Raw genomic sequence first — 21,499 nt, 5'->3', positions numbered from 1 at the left:
TGTATGAATAGAAATGGAAAGACTGACTCCATGTGACCTACACATAGCGTGAGCATATCAATTATTATCTACATTAGGATGCTTTTGAGAACGAAAGGGAGCCCTGTTAAGAATTTTGCTGGCACAACAGGTATAAACTGGGACAGCCCCACGCAAACTGGGATGCATGATGACTCAACCCATAAGGGAATTTTTAGGTCCTCCCCCACCTCAGCATTCCTAGGTACCATGAAACACAGCAGCATTTCTGGTTTTCCCTAATAGATTCTTCATATCTTCCAAACATGTGTTGCCAAAAGTACTTATAAAAATAAAAACAGCTAAGATTTATTGAGCATTTATCATTTGACAAGCACTTTATATGAACAGTTCTGGGGGGAAGAGGGTGTGAACTTCCCCTGAAGGAAGATGTAGCTTCTTCCCAGACTGGGATGGTGTAGCTATTCACAGTAGGCCCTTCCTGTGCTGATGTGAGTTTCTGAATGCTTAAACACAGTGGTCTCTGATATCCTTCCCAGTGGATTTGGGGTCAGCCTTGCCAACAACATGCTACCACACAAGAGGGAAAAGTCAGAGGGATGGTCTACAGGCAATGATCGCTCAACAGTCTGGGCTGGCTTGGTGAAATAATACATAACCATAGGGAGGTGGCCCCAGAGGGGCCCCTTGCAGGCTGTCCACTTACTCTGTACCTTTTTCTAATTACGTATCCTTATGCTTCTTTGTAGTTTGACTATCCTCCCTTTTGACAAAAGGAATTTCCTGGTACATGCAGTTCTTTCCTCTCATTATAAGGCACCTGGGGAAAATGGCTAATGCAAGGGTTAGCCCTAGTGGGGCTTCTTTTTAAAATGGGAGAACCAGGGACTTCCCTGGAGGCGCAATGGTTAAGAATCCGCCTCCCAATGCAGGGGACGCGGGTTCGATCCCTGGTCAGGAAACTAGATCCCACATGCATGCCACAACTAAGAGTTCGCAGGCCACAACTAAGGAGCACACATGCCACAACTAAGGAGCCCACCTACCACAACTAAGACCTGGCACAACCAAAAAAACAAAATTAAAAAAAAAAGGGAGAACCATATATCTGCTGACCACCTTCTCAGACAGAGCCCTAACTGGACAGCCATGGCCCTCTTAGATTGCCAGAAGTTTAGAGGAATCCATCCTACTCCCACAAACAGACCTTAGCTGCCCCTGAGGAAAAGCTGGTCTCTTGCAATAATTATCACTATCATATTTTATGGAATCTAAGATGTTACAAATTCTACACCATCGTTTTATATTCCACCAAGAAAGGAAAACAATGCTGCCAACTCGGCTATGCCATGCCATCAATTTAAAAATGTGCCCTTAGTTTTAAAATATTAAAATACTGAATATTGAATTAGTCAGTTCTAATTTATCAGTTAGAATAGAGGAAACACTTTATTTTTCCTTCAGTTTTCTACCACTTGATTATTAATTTTCCACCAAAACCCAACACAGGGGGTTGGAGACTTGAGGCTGGAGACCTCACTCATTACAGCGGGGTTCATTACAGCCCCTACACTGCTACCCCACCCCCAGGTCTGTGAAATGACATCTCCATCAGTCCCTCCATGACTGAGCCCGGCAGTGGAAGAGACAGAGACTTGAGTGAGTTGCCTAAGGTCAGACTCCAAGCTAATGGCTGAATCAGGGGTTGAACTCAGGAATTCTGACAGCAGCCTCACATAACTAATAACCATTATATCATAGCGCCTCTCCACATATTTAGACAGGGCCTCTCAAAAAATTGCTTTTTTGGGGGTGGGATGAGGTGGGTAGGGATTGTGATTTTATATTACACAGTCTACATTGCAGGACATTATAAGAGATAGCTGTGTCAAACTCAAGACTCTTCAAGGCCTGTAAGGTATGGAGAATGTGGTCCACATGTTCAGACAGCACCCACTTTGGGAAAACTAGGACAGAAATGTCCCCCAAGTCTCATTACCAAGAAAGGCTGTGCTGCTTCTGGGCAACTACTTGTCTTTATCTTAAGGTCACCATGAATCTTGAACCTGTGGAACTGCTCATGCTTCCTTCTTTACTGTGACTACTAGGAAGCTTAATTTTGTGACCCTCCTCCAACAATTAGGGCTTGCACTTGACATATCAAAGCATCATCTTTTTTCTGTTTGCCTCAATATCCTCACTTTTTCATGTGTTATCTGATTGAATTGAATGCACCACTGTACACGTCCTCAAACCTTTTTGGAATGCAGTGGTAGACCATATATACGTACATACATACCTATGTTCATCTTTATGAACTTTTGAAAATTTTGTGCTTCCTGGAAATTGAAACGTACATGTCCAGGTTAATATGGCAACATATAACCAGCTACCTATCCTAACTTCCCATTCAATAAAAAATGAAACACACTGCCTTTATAAAATCCAAACAAAATAACAGTAACAAAAGTAACTGGTACTAGGAATGAAATCTAAAGTTAAGTTCATATAGAAAGTCTTGGAATATTTATTGAGTGCAGGATCCTGGGAGAGTAGAAAGAAAATATATCCTGGGAAAAGCAGAATAAATATTTTAAAAATGTAAAAAGAGTTCCGTCAGCTCTCACCTCTTATTTTTCCTACTAGAATACAGAAATAAGATTACTCCATTACTGTAGAACTATTTTCTGAAATGCTTCCCTTCCCTCACTCTCCCTTCAGGCTTTTAGATTAAGAATTTGACAATAAGAAAGTAATCATATAAAAGAATTGGTAGTAAATACTGACATTACTGAAAAGTCCAGAGAGAAATAAAAGAACATTAAGTATTGAGTATAAAGCCGAAATATCTCTTAAAGATTTATTTGGGGAAAATAGAAAGAGGGGTGAGGGTCTATAAACTGAGTCTACAATTCCTAATTAAATTTATAACTGTGGGAATGGAAAAGGCAGGGAGAACTACAAACATTTTAAATTCCAAGATATACATCAGGGTAGGGAAAATATACCTTCCAAATTACTATAAAATGAAAAGAACAAAAAAATATATAGCAAAAGACATAAACCAATAAATGAAATGGTCAAAAAAGAGTCTCAAACTGTCAAAATTTAAGATGAAACGATAGAAAAAGGACTAAGCTCATCAGTATTAAAAAGAAATAAAAATAGTTTTGCTCCACAACTGAAGTAAAAGGCAGAAACCCAGACTGAGTTAAAAAAGAACATCCAACTGCATGTTTCTGACAACAGTGAGACCAAAATCAAATCACATGGAAAGAATAAGAGTAAGAGGATAGCACAAAATGTGTCAGGCAAATAGAAATAAGCAGAGGTGACACTGATCTTACCAAAGGAAAGTTCAAAGCAAAAAGGATTCGATGAAACAAAAAGGACTCTTTTAGGACCCTTTTATATTGAAACAAGGTGAAATCCATAATTATGAAATAATAGTCCTGAGCATTTATGAGCTGGTTAACATAACATCAAAATCTAAATAGCAAGAAAACTAAAAAACTATAAAAAAGCAAACAAAATAAAGGAAAAACATTTTTATAGCGAAAAACTATTTGATATATAAGAAGAGACAGAAAACATAAATACAGTGAGATACTATAACACCAAGATCGTTTATGACAGAGCAAATTGATAAAAATAAGAGGATATATTTACTCAGCCATAAAAAGGGACGAAATTGTGCCATTTGCAGAGATGTGGAGAGACCTAGAGACTGTCATACAGAGTGAAGTAAGTCAGAAAGAGAAAAACAAATGTTGTATAATATCGCTTATATGTGGAATCTAGAAAAATGGTACAGATGAACTTATTTGCAAAGCAGAAATACAGACACAGATGTAGAGGACAAACGAATGGATACCAAGGAGGGAAGGAAGGAGTGGGGTGTATTGGGAGACTGGGATTGACACTACTATGTATAAAATAGATAACTAATGAGAACCTACTGTATAGCACAGGAAACTCTACTCAGTGCTCTGTGGTGACCTAAATGGGAAAGAAATCCAAAAAAGAGGGTATATATGTATACATATAGCTGATTCACTGTGCTGTACAGCAGAAACGAACACAACATTGTAAAGCAACTATACTCCAATAAAAATTACTTAAAAAAAAAGATGAGTAGAAGTCCAAACTCGAAAAAAAAGAGGATATATGTAGATAGTTTTAATAATGTAATTAGAAAAATTGAATTAGTAGATGTAGCAAAATTTTATACCATAGACTTTCTTTTCAATCCCATTGATGATTTTTTAAAATTCAGCACATGCCAAGGCATAAGTTTAAAAAATATAAATTACAAAAGCCATATTTTCATTTCTTCATTATAATCCACCAAAACTAGAACTTATAAAAGAACTCTCAAAATAACTGTCAGCCAAAAAAAAAAAATCCCAAGACTATGAAGATAAACCCTTTAGAATTGTACTGTTCAATGTAGTAGCCACTAGTAACATGTAGTTATTCACATCTAAATTAATTAAAAGTATGTAAAATTAAAAATTCAGCTCCTCAGTCATACTGGACAATGTAGATATTTTTACATATTTCCATCATCACCGAAAGCTCTATTGGACAAGCACTGCTTTTAGAGAATAGATTTCATGATCATACATAAGCAAACGCTTTATAAGAAAACACAGAGTTAAAATCTTCTCTATTTAAAATAAATCTTCTCTATTTAAAATAAATACAGACCAATGACAAATTGGGATGGATATTTAAAACAAATGGGGACCCCATAGTTAATATTTAATAGACAAAGCTCTCACAAAAATATAAAACACTGACATCCCAGGATAAAAATGTAATAAAGATATGAACCAACAGTTCACTAAGATGGAAATACTAATAAAAAATAAGCATATGAGAAACATTAAACCTAATCAATAAAATAGCATTTTTCAACTATCAAATTAGTAATGATAAACAATTATGTGGGAGTGTAAACTGGTGCAGCCTCTATGCAGAACAGTATGGAAGTTTCTTAAAAAACTAAAATAGAGTTACCATGTTATCCAGCAATCCCACTCCTGGGCATATATCCAGAGAAAACTCTAATTCAAAAAGATGCATGTACCCCAATGTTCAAAGCAGCACTATTTACAATAGCCAAGACATGGAAGCAATCTAAATGTTCATCAACAGATGAATGGATAAAGATGTGGTACGTACATACAATGGAATGCTACTCAGCCATAAAAAAAAGAAAGAATGCCATTTGCAGCAACGTGGATGGACCTATAGAGATTATTGCACTATGTGAAGTAAGTCAAAGACAAATATCATGATACAATTTATATGTGGAATCTAAAAAAAAAATGATACAAATAAACTTATTTACAAAACAGAAATAGACTCAGACATAGAAAACAAATTTATGGTTACCAAAGGGGAAAGTTGGGGGGTGGGATAAATTTGGAATTTGGGATTAACACATACATACTACTATATATAAAAGAAATGATGAGGACTTACTGTATAGCACAGGGAACTATATTCAATATCTTGTAATGACCTATAATAGAAAAGAATCTGAAAAAGAATACATATATTTTTATACATATGTACAACTGAATCACTTTGCTGCACACCTAAAACATTGTACGTCAACTATACTTCAATAAAATAAAAATTAAAAAATATAAACATTAAAAAATTATAATATAGTTTATGCGAATAAGGGTGTGGTGAGATGGTCAGTCATCTGCTGAAGACAACAACAACAAAAAAATTGATAAAATCATTCTAGAAAAGCCCCCACTCTATCTTCCAGGAGCAGTGGCTCTCGATCCTGACTATCCAATTGAATCACTCTGGGAACTTTAAAAAAATACAATGCCTTAGCCCCCATCCCCACAGATCCTTATTTAATTGGCTTGGGATGGAGCTTGGACACTGGTGTTTTTTAAACTTACGGAAAGAGTGATTTGCCAATCCAGTTGAGAACCATTACTCCACAGATAACTTCAAGGTCTAGGATACAATAGAAATCTTACTTGAATGTGGGACCTGAAGAGCAGGGGTCCACTGTTTGGCTTCCCATACGGAGCTCTACCAGGCAGCCAGCTGACTGAGCTCCCAATATATCCATGTTCTGGGAACTCAGCAAAGAAAGAAGACTGCAAGGGTGTCAAGGCAGAGAGGGACTAAGACAGACCCCTTGACCCAGACTGGCACAGCAGAGCAGTTGGTTTCTTATGTGCTTTCACAAAGAGAATCAAAGTTACATTAAAAACAAAAAGTCAACATACCTGGAGTGGTCAAAATAATAGGGATGTGTCAGCAGCTATAGGCATGGTCCCTGGAGAGTAGGCAAGACCCAAGAATTTCTCATTAGTGCAGGAACCAGATGCCTCCCGCTGATGCCTTAAAACTCCGTAAACCCTTAGAAGTTGGATGAAATCCCAGGTTAAAAGCAAGAGAGAGGCAACAGAATTGATTGAGATTGTCCTGAATTGATAGGGAATAAGATTAAATTTCTTTCACTTTGGATTTGAGCTTAAAATTAAGAGTTTGTGGCCTGAGGTATTTGTACTCACTACATACACACATCATCCAGCTTAATCATCAAAAAAAATCCTAACAGGCGATCCTGTTATAATCCTAGGTTTATGGATGAGAGCACTTTAGATAGAAAGCAATTTACATTTCTAACATTTTTTTGCTTTATATACTTTGAAGTTATATGACCCAATTCCTAAGCGTTCATGACTGTTATACCTTTGTAATGGGATGCACCTGTTTTAATGTAAAAGGGTGTTTTATGTATCATTTAATGATTTTCATCTTGACCTCTTATTTTGTCTGATTATAAAATCACTACCCTACTGCTTTTTTTAAAATTTGTGTGATGTTTACTTTTGATGCTTCTGTAAGCATGCTTTTTTTTTTTTTTTTTTTTTTTTTGCTGCGTTGGGTCTTCATTGTGGTGCACGGGCTTCTCATTGCGGTGGCTTCTCTTGTTGCAGAGCACGGGCTCTGGGGTGCACAGGCTTCAGCAGTTGTGGTGCATGGTCTCAGTAGTTGTGGCTCATGGGCTCTAGAGGGCAGGCTCAGTAATTGTGGTGCACGGGCTTAGTTGCTCCGAGGCATGTGGGATCTTCCCAGACCAGGGCTCGAACCCATATCCCCTGCATTGGCAGGTGGATTCTTAACCACTGCACCACCAGGGAAGGCCCGGTAAGCATGTTTTCTATGTACCACTAACTTTTCCACAGTCAGCAGGTAATCTGGGAAGGGAGGAAGGAGAAAGAAGAAAGGAAAGAAGGAAGGAGGAAAGGGAAGGGAAAGGAAGGGAAGGGGAGGAGAGGGGAGGGGAGGGAAGGGGAGGGAAACCCAATCATAGTGAGAGGGTGTTTTTTTTAACATTTCAGTATGAGTAAGTAGAAAAAAAAAACAAACTAAGAAAATAACAGTTCGGGGACTTCCCTGGTGGCACAATGGTTAAAAATCCACCTGCCAACGCAGGGGACATGGGTTCGAGCCCTGGTCCGGGAAGATCCCACAGGCCGCGGAGAAACTAAGCCCATGTGCCACAACTACTGAGTCTGTGCTCTAGAGCCCGCGCGCCACAACTACTGAGCCTGCGTGCGACAACTACCGAAGCCCCCGCACCTAGAGCCCGTGCTCAGCAACAAGAGAAGCCACCACAATGAGCCTGCACTCCTCAACGAAGAGTAGCCCCCACTCACCACAACTAAAGAAAGCCCACGTGCAGCAACAAAGACCCAGTGCAGCCAAAAATAAATTAATTTAAAAAAAAAAGAAAATAACAGTTCAAATAATACAATAATATGATTGAATTAATATATACCTCAAATTTTTGTACCCTACAAAGAAAACACCTTCCTTTCAATACTCTTTCATTGTAAAACTCATGGTAAGCCAGGAATTAAATGAAAATTTTTTTCCAAAGATTATCTGCCAAAAATCTACAGCAAATTTCACACTTAATAGTGAAACATTAGAAATATTCTTTTTAAAATCAAAAGTGAGACAAGGATGTCCACTATCATTGTTTCTACTCAACATTGTATTGGAAGTTCTCTCCAGGTAAGTTTTTAAAAGAAAAAATAATGAAATGAAATTTTAAAAACAGAATAATAATAGGAATGTAAAGAAAGGGGGGAAAATTGTCATTTTTTATGATATTTGCATGGAATCCTGAAATAATCTGCAAATATATTGTCAGAATATATAATACACATGATAATTACAGAAATGAATTGTATTCCATACACCAGTCACAGAAAATATAATCTTAAAGAATATTCCACTTAAGATAACCAAAATAAAGGGTACCTAGGAATAAACCTCACTAAAGATACATATATCCTTTATGGAGAAAAGTATACAAATTTATTAAAGGAATTAAAGAAAACGTACAAAAGGGAGCATGTTTAGAGAAGGGGAGATTCAATATCATAAAGAAAACAAGCTTCCTCAAATTTATGAACTAAATGTAATTCTAACTAACTTTAAATAAGGCATTTGCAAGTTTGATAATGTCTAAAATTACTTGGAAAGCAAAATGTGAATAACAGTCATGATAATTTTGAAGAAAATCAAAGGGCATAACTTGTCCTACCAGGTTGTAAGTCTTATTATAAATGTATAGTAAATAAAACAGTAACATAGAGCAGAGAACCCAGAAACAGACCCAAACATTTATAGAAATAATATGAGAGACAAGGTCTTACAGATTAGAGAGAAAAAGAGGTGTAACAACTAGAAAAAAATTAAGTCCTACCTCAGAGCATACACAAAGCTCTATTGCAGGTAGAGTATAGACCTAAATTGGGAAGGCAAAACTTCTTTGTACAAAGCATTTAGAATAATATCTAAGAGACTATAGTTATGACTATGGCATAGGGAAGGAACACATAAGACATAAAAAAGCACAAGCTATCAAGAAAAAGTTTGAAAAATTTGGCCATATTAATAACTTTTACTCATTAAAATATAACATTTTTAAAAGGTGAAAAGACACAGCCTTTGAAAAGATGTGCAATTCATATAACTAAAGAATTAATAACCAGAATATATAAATAAATCCTGCAAATTGGTAAGAAAAAGATAATAACCCAATTTAAAACTAGACAAAACATATAAATAGGCAACTCACAGAAGATGAGCCATAAATGGCCACTAATCTTATAAAAAATGTTCAACTTTCAGGCTTCCCTGGTGGCGCAGTGGTTGAGAGTCCGCCTGCCGATGCAGGGGACATGGGTTCATGCCCCGGTCTGGGAAGATCCCACATGCCACGGAGCGGCTGGGCCCGTGAGCCATGGCCGCTGAGCCTGCGCGTCCGGAGCCTGTGCTCCACAACGGGAGAGGCCACACAGCGAGAGAGGCCTGCTTACTGCAAGAAAAAAAAAAAAAAGTTCAACTTTGGAGAAATCCAAAGTACCACAATGAGTTTACATTAACACCTATTGGATTAGAAATAAAAAGATTGTCAATTCCACTCGTTGCTGAAGATGTAGAAAAATAAAAACTCTTACATATTTGTGAGGGCATAGCAAAGTAACCAATATCTGGTAAAGTTAAAGATTTGTATACCTATAACACAGCAATTCCACTCCTATAGAAGAATTTTTTCAGCTGCACCTTTTATAGTAGAAAGAAAACTGAAAACAAATTTAGCATTCATCAAGAAGAAAGTGGATACATTGTGGTACATTCTTACAGTGGAATAGTACACAGCAGTGAGAAACCTTAAAACTAGACCAACACAATGTTCATGGATTAAACCCATAAACATAAAGTTGAGAAAAAGTTAATTGATGAATATATACAGTATAAAATAAAGTTTAAAGTCATGGTGAACAAAAGTGTATATTGTTTAGAGATAGAGACATGTACCAAAGTCTTTATCAAATAGGAGAAAGTCTCTATTCCTAGATTTTTATCATGAATGGGTGTTAATCTTTGTTAAATAGTTTTTCTGCATTAATTGATCTGATCATGTAAATTTTCTTCTTTGCCTGTTATTATGGTAGATTACATTGGTTGATTTCAATTAGTGAATCAGCATCCCTGGGTTAAACTCTACTTGGTCATGGTGTATAATTCGTTTTATGTAGTGCTGAATTTTATTTGCTGAAATTTTTAAAGGATTTTTTGCATCTATTCATGAGTGATACTGGTTTGCAGTTTTCTTTTTTTGTACCATCTGTCTGACTTTGGTATCAGAGTAATATTTGCCTCAGAAAATAAGTTGGGAACTGTTCCTTCCTTTTTCATTTTCTAAAAGAGATTATGTAGAATTGGTACGAATTCTTTTGTAAACATTTGGTAAAATTCTCCAGTGAAAGCATCTGGGCCTGGAGATTTCTTTTTCATAATTATGAATACTTTAATTCAATTTAATTATTCAATTCCCATAATACATCAATATTTATAGGGTTACTCAAATGATCTATCTCATACTGTGTGAGTTGTGGTAGTTTGTTTTTGAGGAATTGGTCCATTCCATCTAAGTTGTCAAATTTGTGTGTGTAGAATTGTTTGTAGTATTCCCTATTATCCTTTTGATGCCTGCAGAATCTGAAGTTTCATCCCATTTCACTTATAATATTGGTAATTTGTGTCTTCTCTTTTTTCTGTCAGTTTAACCAGAGAGAGGTTGTCAATTTTATTGATCTTTTCTAAGAACTAGCTTTTTGTTTTACTGCTTTTTCTCTATTCCTTTTATGTTTTCATTTTCAATGATTTTTGCTCTGTGTTGTTTCTTTCTGCTTATTTTGGGTTTATTTTTATTTCCCAGGTTCTTGAGGTAGGAGCTTATTGATTTAAGAATCCTCCTCTTCAGTTTCTTTTTTTTTTTTAACATCTTTATTGGAGTATAATTGCTTTACAATGGTGTGTTAGTTTCTGCCTTATAACAAAGTGAATCAGCTATATGCATACATATATCCCCATATCCCCTCCCTCTTGAGCCTCCCTCCCACCCTCCCTACCCCACCCCTCTAGGTAGTCACAAAGCAACGAGCTGATCTCCCTGTCCTATGCAGCTGCTTCCCACTAGCTAGCTATTTTACATTTGGTAGTGTATATGTCCATGATACTCTCACTTTGTCCCAGCTTACCCTTCCCCCTCCCTGTGTCCTCAAATCCATTTTCTAATAGGTCTGCATCTTTATTCCCATCCTGCCCCTAGGTTCTTAATGACCTTTTTTTTTGTTTTTTAGATTCCATATATATGTGTTAGCATACAGTATTTGTTTTTCTCTTTCTGACTTACTTCACTCTGTATGACAGACTCTAGGTCCATCCACCTCACTACAAATAACTCAATTTTGTTTCTTTTTATAGCTGAGTAATAAATAGAACTACCATATAGTTTCATGTATTTTTAAATTCCCTTGAGACCATAGATCTCTCTTTAATTCTCCTAGGCCCAAAGATTATTTAAGACTGTGTTGTTTCATTTCCAGATGTTTGGAGACTTTTCTATTATCTGTTATTAATTTCTAGTTTGATTCCATTGTGGTCAGAGAACATACTTTGTATGATTTGAATTCTTTTAAATTTGTTAGGTTTCTTTCATGGTCCAGGGTATGGTCTGTCTTGGCAAATGTTCCATGAGAACATTCATGAAACACTCTTGAAAAGAATGTTTATTGGGCTGTCACTGGACTGGAACGTTCTATAAATGTCAATTAAATCCTACTGGTTGATGATGTTGTTGAATTATTATATACTCTTGGAGGTTTTGTCTAATTGTTCTATCAACTGTTGAGAAAGAGATGTTGAAATATACAACTGTTTCTCCTTTCGGTTCTGTCAGTTTTTGCTTCACGTTTTGTAGTTCTGTTCTTTAGCGCATACATAGTTAATCACGTTATGTTTTCTTGGTGGACTGACCCTTTTATCCTTATATAATGTATCTCTATATCTTGTAATCTTTTTTTCTCTGAAGCCTACTTTATCTGATACAAATATTACCACTCTTCCTTTCTTCTGATAATGGTTGCATGATATATGCAAACACTTTTCCATTCTTTTATTTTCAACCTATGTTGTTAAGTTTCAAGTGAATTTCTTGTAGCAATGATATAACTTGGTCATGTTCTTTTAATCCCCTCTGCCAACCTCTGCCTTTTAATTGGTGTATCTAGACCATTTACTCTAATGTAACTGTTGGTATGGTAGAGCTTAAGGCTGCTTTTGGTATTTTGTTTAGTTTTTTGGTTCTCTGTTTTCTATTTCCTGACTTCCTACGTGTCACTTGAACATTTTTAAAATTCCATTTTTATTTATCTATAGTGCTCTTGAGTGTATCTCACAAAGTAGTTTTTTTAGTGGTATCCTAGGTATTATATTATTCATATATGACTTATCACTGTCTCCCGGTGTTGACATTTTAACCGTTTGAGTGAAATGTAGAAAGCTTACCTCCTTTTAAGTCCCTTTACTCCTGTTTATAATTGCCTTAAATTATATATACCTTTTACATATATCGAGAACCACATCAGACAACGTTATAATTTTTGCTCAACCATCAAACATAATTTAGAGAACTCAAGATGAGGAGGAACTTCTATTGTATTTATCCATATTTTCACTATTTCCACTGTTCTTTTTTCTTTATGTTTCAAATTACCTTCTTTTATCATTTTCATTCTGTTTCAAGAATTTTTTTTTTTTGGGCCATTCTTTTAGGCTAGGTCTGCTGTCAATATATTCTCTTAGTTTTCCTTCACCTGAGAATGTCTTGATTTCCTCCTTCATTCCTGAAGGACATTTTTACTGAATAGAGAATTCCAGATTGACAGGTTTTTTTCTCTTAGGACTAGAAAATGTTGTTCCATTTCTGTGGTTTCTGGCAGTACTACAGTTTCTGATGAGAAATATGCTATCACTTGATTTGTTTTTTCCTTATAATTAAGATATTGTTTCTCTCTTGCTGCTTTGAGATATTTTTCTTTGTCTTTTTGACAAAGTTTGATTATGTGTCTTGTTGCAGATTTATTTGGGTTTTTCCTGTCTGGGATTCATCATCTTCTTGAATTTGTAGGGTTTTGGCTTTTGCAAAATTGGGGCAATTTTCAGTAATAATTTTTTAGCCCCATACTCTTTTTTGTTCTTCTGGATCTCTGATGACATAAGCATTAGATCTTTTCATATAGTCCTACATGTCCTTGGAGCTCATTTTATTTTTCAGTCTACTGTCTCTCTGTTGTTCAGATTAGGTAACTAAAATTGCTCTGTCTTCAAGTTCACTGATTTTTTTCTTCTGACCTCTCCATTTTACTGTTGAGTCCATCCACTAAGTTTTAAAATTTCAGTTATTGCAATTTCAGTTCTAAAAGTTCCATTTGTTTCTTCTTTATATCTTCTATTTCTTTTCAAGACTATTTCTTTGCTAAGATTGTGTCTCTTTTTCAGTTGTTTCAGTCATGTGCATAATTGCTTGTTGAAACATCTTCATCACAGCTGCTTTAAAATCCTTGTCAGATAATTCCAAGATCTGTTTCACCTCTGTGTTGGCATATGTTGATTGACTTTTCTCACTTAAGTTAAGGTTTTCCTTATTCTTGATAAGTATTTTTTTATTATTGTATCTTAGACATTTTGGATAGTATGAGACTCTGGATCTTATTTAAACCTTCTGTTTAGTTGACCTTCTCTGACACCATGCCAGTTGGGGAGAGAGCACTGAGTCATTACTGCCAGGTGGAGGTAGAAGTCTAAGTTCTCCACTTGGCCTCTCTTGACACTTAGGATGGGAAAAGTGGGAATGATGCTGTATTAATGCTGAGTGGGTGTGGAAGTTTAGGTCCTCACATGGCCTCCATTGACACTGCAAGGAGACAGGTCAGTGGTGAAGGTGCTGGACCTCCACAAGACCTCTGACACCACCTGATGGGAAGGGGAAAAGGTGCGTCATTACTACCAGGTGAGGAATGGCAGTCTAGGTCCCTAAGTAGCCTTCAATGATACTCTGAGAGGGGGTTCTTATTAACACTGAGTGGTGGTAAACATCCTGGCTCTCCACAAAAATTTCCCTGATACTATCACATCAGGGAAGAGAAGGGGAACATTGTTACAGCTAGAAAAGTATGGAAGCCTTTGCTATCAAGGGTGAGAAAAAGGATGGGGCCAGAATTTTATTCACAGTATTTAGCTGGAGTAAAGCAGTCCCTGTCTAAAAGGTTTCTGTGTTGCTAGTCTGCTCCTTTCCTAGTCTTTTAGCTAGAAGGAGCAGGCTCTTTGTTGGAAATTTTGTTGTCTGTATCATTAGTGTTTTGGGGTTTTAGCTTCTCCAGCACCCAGTTTAGGATAACTAAGGCAAAAGGAGACCCAGGGAAATTACCATTATGTCATTACTCAGGTCCCAGGGTCCTCAGGTGGTCTGCCTTCTTCCTTCTAACTCTCAATCTTACCTTGTTTTATATATAATTTCTATGCTTTTAGCTGTGCTTAGTAGGAGAAATTGTTTTTTAAAAGCATCTCTTCCATATTGTTTGAAATTGAAACTATTATTTTTATATCTTCCCTTGTGTCTAAAATATTTTATAATAACTTTTAAAAAGATTAGATGATGCTGGTGAATCCTTGGGGCACAGCGACCCACTCTCTGCACCCCTACTTTTCCAGAGAGCATTGCCTCCCTTCTCCGGCTCAGCCTTGTACTCTCCTCCACGTTCCCCCTCCCAGCCTCTCCTACCCACCCCAAGAAAAGAACTTTAACCAGCTCCTGTTGAGAACAGGGCTAGGTGGAAGATAGGAGCCAACAGCAAATCGTGTTACATCCAAATATGAGTTACGGGAAAGGGGATTATCAAAGGAAGTTTTGATATTTTTTAAAAAGGAAAGCATTAGAGGATTTTGATATTTAAAATATTTAACAATTAGTGCCGTACTATGGGAAGGTTCTTGTTCCCATGAATCACCATGCACAGAGGATTCAGAGGAAAGACCATTTACCCATCCAAACAGGTGCATTTCAGTGTTTTAACAACCAGCATAGTCTCGTTCACACAAATCAGCCGAATACCAGCCTCGCCTATAACTGCTCAATTTTTCTTCTGCAGATGGCAGGAAGTGAAACCACAAAGACAATGAAAATTGCTTATAAACCTTTCATAATCAGAGTCAAAAAAGGGTGAAATAAAAGAAATACCTGATTTATTTCTTCATATTGCTAAAGGAATTTGAGGTATCATGTTGGTCAGAAGTTAAATGGAACTCCATAATTTTTTCATAATGAGAAGAACAAAATATTTCAATCCTGTAAAGTATACACTAATGCTATAAATGGACGCATTGAAATTTAAAGAGCACAATCTTCATTGTCTTTATCCCACAATCACTATGCATGTAGCAAGGCAGAGATCTTGGGAGATTTTGCCATCTGATATTTCAGAGCAGGAAACAGCTAGAAAATTCATTCATAGCTGTGGGAAAAACTGAAATTCCATTTATAAAAGCTAAGAATAACTTACATTTTAAAAAAGATAGACACTATTCAGAGAATCACAAAAGAAACTGAGAGAATTAAGGCATATAGAACATTCTTTTGTAGGTAGTTGGTTGAGTGAGGAATAGCCAGGATCCATGGCCAGGGGAGACAAAGGGACTGGACATGATCAGAGCAAGTTTTCCATGTTAAGATCAAATGTCAGGTACGGGTCTACTTGCGGCCCTGAGGGATCGGAGGGAGGGTGGGTTTGGTGTTGGAACCTGGGCGACTGATGCTTGAGATCGTGTGTCTTCTGTGTTGGAGAGACCCTTTTCCACATGGAAATACCTGTTTATGTAGTGCTGTAAAACATTAAGAAAAAAAAGATACGGTATGTATAGTTAACCCCTTGGTACACTAAACAAAGAAAATAAACATTGCATGATGTAAGAACCAGAATAACTTTCAGAATTCATTCATAACAAACTATAAGAAATAAATGACACCCACATAAGAAAAATAAGGGATGAGGTTGAGAATATATCATGTGCGTGGTTGGACAAACCTTGGGCTGGGTAGACTTGCCCAATGACCAGAAGCTTGCTACAGCAAGCAATTCCTATGCTACTCTTCTACCCTGCTCATTCATACCCTCTGTAATAATGCCCTGCACAATATTCCTTTTCAATCATATGTGAGTAGACTTAGCACAGACACAAACACACACTCTGAAGTCCTTCCTAGAGAAAACTCATCTAGTGCCCTTTAAGACTGGCTTGTTAACCAAGGAGGAAGACACCAAGGATGAACCACAGAGCTAGGTTCCTCTGGGGACTATGGAAGCAAGAGGAGTTTGGAAGATGAGACTGAAGGTGGAAGCATAGCGTCCACAGAGGAAGCCGAATTCTCAGTGGGGAGAAATCAGTGTAGGAGGGATTGAGAGAGTGAGGCAGAGGATCCTACAGGAAGTGAGCAAAATGGAGTGACCTATAAGATCGGGAAGACGCAGCTTATTAAACAAACCAATGCAATCCAAAATGTTAAAGGCAAAATGGACCTTTTTAAGGTATATTTAGAGCAAGAATGGCATACTCCTTGAGAAGATGAGATCCTGTTAACAGAGGACAAAAAAAGATAAAAGGGACTTCCCTGGTGGTCCAGTGGTTACGACTCCACGCTTCCAACTGCAGGGGGCGTGGGTTCGAACCCTGGTTGGGGAACTAAGATCCCCACATGCGATGCAGCCAAAAAAAAGAAAAAAGAAAAGGTTCCTCCTTATTTTCTACTTTTTTTCATCATGGAGATATTTTTTTAAGCTGGAAAGGGTAACAAAAGTATCTTAAGCAAATAAAGGCCCCGAAGAAGAAAGAAGACAATAGAAGAACAGGGCTCCCTTCTACATCAGTTCCCTTGTCCACACCCAGGTAAGCTACCTCCCAGGGTGCTGAAATAACTGACAGAAGTAATTTTAGAGTGTCTGGTCTTTGAGAATTCATTGCAATGAGAAAAGTACTGGAGGCAAATAATATTGCCATTTAAAAAAATGGAAATAAAGATCTACAAACCGGCACACCTGACTTTAAACCTCAGCAAATTCCAGTTTATTAAAGAAATGGTTTGTGCATTCAGAAAGAACTGTAGTGAGTGATAAGTGTTGGAAGGGATTTGCAAAGAAAAATTATTTCAAATTAACTTAATTTCCCTATTACTTATGCAGGGGTCAACAACCTATAGCACATAGGACAAATCTGGTCTGCAGCCCATTTTAGTAAATAAAGTTGAATGGAAACCAGCCCATGCCCATTCATTTACATATTGCCTATGGCTGTTCTCACACTGCAATGGTAGGGTTGAGTGGTTGCAAAAAAGTCTATGTTGTCCACAAAGCCAAAAGCATTTACTGTCTGGTTCTTTACAGAAAGCTTGCTGACCTCTGAGTTAGAAAATACGACTGATATAATGCAAGGCACGCATCGCAGTTTCTTGTGTGAATGCACTAGAGAGATGTGAGTAAGCGTCACAAAGCAGGTAGACTCTCCCTGGAAGTCAGTGTCCAAAGACTTGTCACAGGATGTTTCTCTTAGCCAAGTCCTGGGTCCCAATGTTGACAGCAACAATGACAAAGGCATAGGTGGCATGTTTGCTGGCTGAATAGAAATTTATAAAGTAGTAAATATGGAAGATGAATCAAGACCCCAAATGATCTAATCAAGTTGGAATGTGGGGCTGAAACCAAAAGGATAAAAAGCTGAAGATAAAAGTTGCATTTATGTAAAAAAAAAAATCAACAGCACATATACTGGATGATATAAACTTGGTTTGGCAGTTCGTATGAAAAAAAAAAAATGTGGGTTTAACTGACCGAGAGCTAGTAGTATGATGTGATTTCTGAGAAAATCACCACAGAAAGATGTTGGCAAGATGGCAGGTTAGGAAGCTCCAGGTCCCTGTTCTCCCAGGGAAACATTAAAAGAAAAACTAGAGGGCATCCCTGGTGGTGCAGTGGTTGAGAGTCCGCCTGCCGATGCTGGGGACACGGGTTCGTACCCCGGTCTGGGAAGATCCCACATGCCGCAGAGCGGCTGGGCCCGTGAGTCATGGCCGCTGAGCCTGCGCGTCCGGAGCCTGTGCTCCGCAACGGGAGAGGCCACAACAGTGCGAGGCCCACGTACTGCAAAAAAACCCAAAAAACAAAAAACTAGAGACTAGCTAAAGTAACTTAATAGGAGCTCTGGAAATCAGTCAATGATCTACAGCAACCAAGTGAACGCCCAACCATGAAAAAACCACATTAGCAAGGGTAAGAAATCTCATGTTTTTACTCACCTTTGCCCCTCCCCCTCCCAAGGGGCTGAAGTACAGTTTGGGGGAAGAGGGGCCTGGCTCCCAGTTCCCTCCTGAGAGCCCATCTAGCGGCAGCCTGATTGGCCTCTGTGTCACCTAACTCATAGCCCAGATGGCTAGAAGTGGCACAGCCGGGGTCTCAGGCTAGAGGAAGCTATAGGAAGCAGCGGGCCGGGCTCCTGAAAAACCCTGAGGAGGCACAGACCTAAAGACGCCTGGGACAAGAGATTCTTACTTGAGGAACACCACAGAACAGCAAAGGCTCCAAGAAAAAGCAGGAGAAAGATGCTTAGGGCAATTAATACATTCATTTAAAAGCATCTGTGTATACTGGGGACCTGGGGAAAAGCACACACAGAGGTCAGGGAAAGGGCACGCCCAGAAAGGGACTGAAAAGACCCTGAGCCTTCACACTGGACTGACCCTGGGCTCAGAACATGCCCCACCAGTCAGCGAAGGGCGTCCCCTGCACGGAGCCAGTCCACGTCCTGGGAGAGGTAGCTGCTTTTTCAAATGCCCAATTTTCAACACGGGATCACAATGCACATAAAGAAACAGGAAAACCTGGCCCATTCACATGAAATAAATCTCCAGAAACCATCCCAGCAGAAAACAACCACAATCTTTTATGTGTATAAAAATTTACAATCATAATACCTAGCAGATATCCAGCACTTTACTTCTTACTTACACCATACCCCACCTTGCTGGTCCTGTATTATTATATTATGTATTACATTATAATATATATATATTACAGTAATATAGGATATTACTATATTATTGTGGGATGGATATTATTATTCCTAAGGCTCAGACATTAATTGATTTGCCCAACACTGTACAGCCAGACAATAGTAGAAATGGAACCAAAACCCAGGTCTTCTGATTCCTAATGCAATGTTCTTTCCACAGCCCTGCCCCACGGGTAACAGCCCCCCTTTGCTCTGGCCAGACTATGTTTGGAATGTAGTTTTCAACTCTTAAGTATCCCATTTATAAGGAAGGATACAGGAAGAGGAGAGAAAATGAGACGGGAAAGGTCTGGGAACACGACCTGTGGGAAGCCAGAACCATGATGAGCTTTAAGGACATGTCTGTCCCAGGGCTCCTGGGTTCCCTCAGGCTCTGAAGTGGCAGCTCACAGCCTTTAAAAGAGGGCCCAGAACACTTCACACATCCTGTGAGATGACATAGTATGTCTACTTGAGAATTTGGGATTATATCCTGGAACTTGAGTCTTGGGACTTGTAAAAAATTAATAACAGAAACCTCCATGCAGTGGAGCTGGGAGACCAGAAGGGGGAGCCTCTCACGCCCTGCGACCATAGCAGAGCCCCAAAGGAAGAAGTCTCCTCTTCTTTCCTGGCAAGGACTCAGTCAATGAAAAGCCATGGACTCTTTCTTGGTTTACTAAAGCTCTCCCAATTCCCTTTCCCTCTATAAGAAGCTTTCTCCTTCCTTTGCCCTGTGCGGCCTTGCATGTGGCTCACTGTGGTTGTAGACCCCGAAGTGATCACTAATAAACCCATCTTGGCTGGAGAAATACCTGGCAGTCTGTTTACTTCAGGCCAACAGATTCTAATTTATTGCTTCTGTCCTCCCTTATGAGTAAAATGCTGGAAAATACCCTATCTCGGTCAGCTGTCCTGAATACAGCTACACCTGAAGAGGGCGTCCACCTCTGAAATGGTTAGAAGGTGCCTGATTCGGGACCTTCCTTCTGGAGATGCCACCTACTGTGTCCTATTGTCCCTGGCGACCTAACACGTCTGTACTCTTTCTGGCTCCCATGGTCACCTGAGGAAGCAGGGGATTCTCAAGTCTTCTTCTGGTCTCAGGCAGACCACCCCACCTCCCGCAGGCTACTAATATTGGCTTCTCTTAGCCTCCAGGTCCTAGAGAATTCCGCCCAATTTATTCATTCCTCTATCAGTTGCTCACAGAGCCCCATAATGGGTTACTCTCTCCCTTTTCCATTTTCACCTCTAGCCCTTCAGCCACCCCACACTGTTTAAGGTCTTTACTCAATGTTCTTTATGAACATTGCCAGAGACAAAAATGCGATGGCCATGCTGTCTGTGCCAGGAGACATGCATTCGCAAGTCTGTTGGGGAGCAAGGTGTAAAAAGGAGGTGAAGAGGAGGGGCTGGGCTGATCCTTCAAACCCCAAACCACCAGGATTCTGCCAGACCCCCAGGGCAGGAGACTGGTCAGTGATATGAAAACTTCCCTGCGTTTCTTCACCTTCACTGAATGTAGCCCAAGTTGCTAAAACCTCCTTTCGAGAGCACGTGCCCCTCATCCCAGAACACCCCTGCAGGCCGTGTGGCCAGATGGGCAGAGCAGCAGTCCACTCTAAGTAGCTAAGCAACCCTGGGCACATTTCTGATCTTTTTTAACTTTGTTTCTCATCTATTACAATGGGGGATAAATAACCCAGCCTGCCTCAAAGGAGAGATTCTCAACTTTAAACACACATTTAATTTTAAAAAATCAGAAACAGAAAGACAGTGGGAAATAGATATAATTATAATATTAATATTTATATGAGAACAATATGTAAATGACTCATACCTTTTAGGGCCTGATCCTCAATATCACCTATTGTTGATTCTGGGTGTGAATAAATTCTGTCTTCCGGAGGCCGAAAAGGCAAGTCTTTTGACCATGGACAAGATTCAAATAATGCAGAGTATTTCACGGAATCACTGGAATCCATGCCACTGAAAAATGAAAAATGAATATATCTTTGAGATGAAATAGCATTAATGGCCATATGATCATTGGGTTATCTTTGTCAAATCATTCAGTAGTTTGCAAACATATCTCTGTTGAGCTAAAGTTTTCAATGATACATAGGTACCAAGACCTATTAGCAGCTGATATGTTAAGTACTGTATATATTAGCATAGACTTCTCATCCATTATACAAAACATCACTGAATATCTTCTAAGAGCAAGGCATCCTGAGAGGTGCTGGCATCTATAAAACAAGATGGGTCAGGCATGAATCCTAATTCCTAGGACTTCAGAATCAAGTGCAATTTATATAGGGCAGTCCTTGGACAGAGAAAAATGAAAGCGTGTTAGGGGGCCTGATCTGGACCACACATTGGGCATACCTGCGGCTAGTTTTTTGTCCCCCTTTTTAGGACAAGGTTGGGGTGTGACCTGGGTGCCTGAAGTCTCTGTGTCTGGGCCAGTGGGCTTCCTACCAGTTGGCTGCTCTCCTTTGGGCTCCACCTG

General features: G+C 38.7%; 1 protein-coding gene across 2 annotated transcripts in view; it reads right to left on the bottom strand.

The window, feature by feature from the left end:
* Nucleotides 1-15,382: 15,382 nt before the first annotated feature.
* The window catches only part of LRGUK (leucine rich repeats and guanylate kinase domain containing), a 119,040-nt gene continuing 112,923 nt past the window's right edge, over nucleotides 15,383-21,499 (bottom strand). For both annotated transcript variants that reach the window (XM_060020008.1, XM_060020009.1), the window contains exons 19-20: nucleotides 20,828-20,976; nucleotides 15,383-15,768 (exon numbers count right to left, since the gene is read on the bottom strand). In XM_060020008.1, the coding sequence (XP_059875991.1) occupies nucleotides 15,638-15,768; nucleotides 20,828-20,976 (280 nt within the window). In that variant the 3' untranslated portion in view covers nucleotides 15,383-15,637. The remainder of the gene's footprint in view (nucleotides 15,769-20,827; nucleotides 20,977-21,499) is intronic.

The sequence above is a fragment of the Delphinus delphis genome, chromosome 9 (genome assembly GCF_949987515.2).
Source record: "Delphinus delphis chromosome 9, mDelDel1.2, whole genome shotgun sequence".
Taxonomy (NCBI): domain Eukaryota; kingdom Metazoa; phylum Chordata; class Mammalia; order Artiodactyla; family Delphinidae; genus Delphinus; species Delphinus delphis.
Note: the sequence above shows the minus strand (reverse complement) of the source record. Positions and strands in the feature narration are given on the sequence as shown.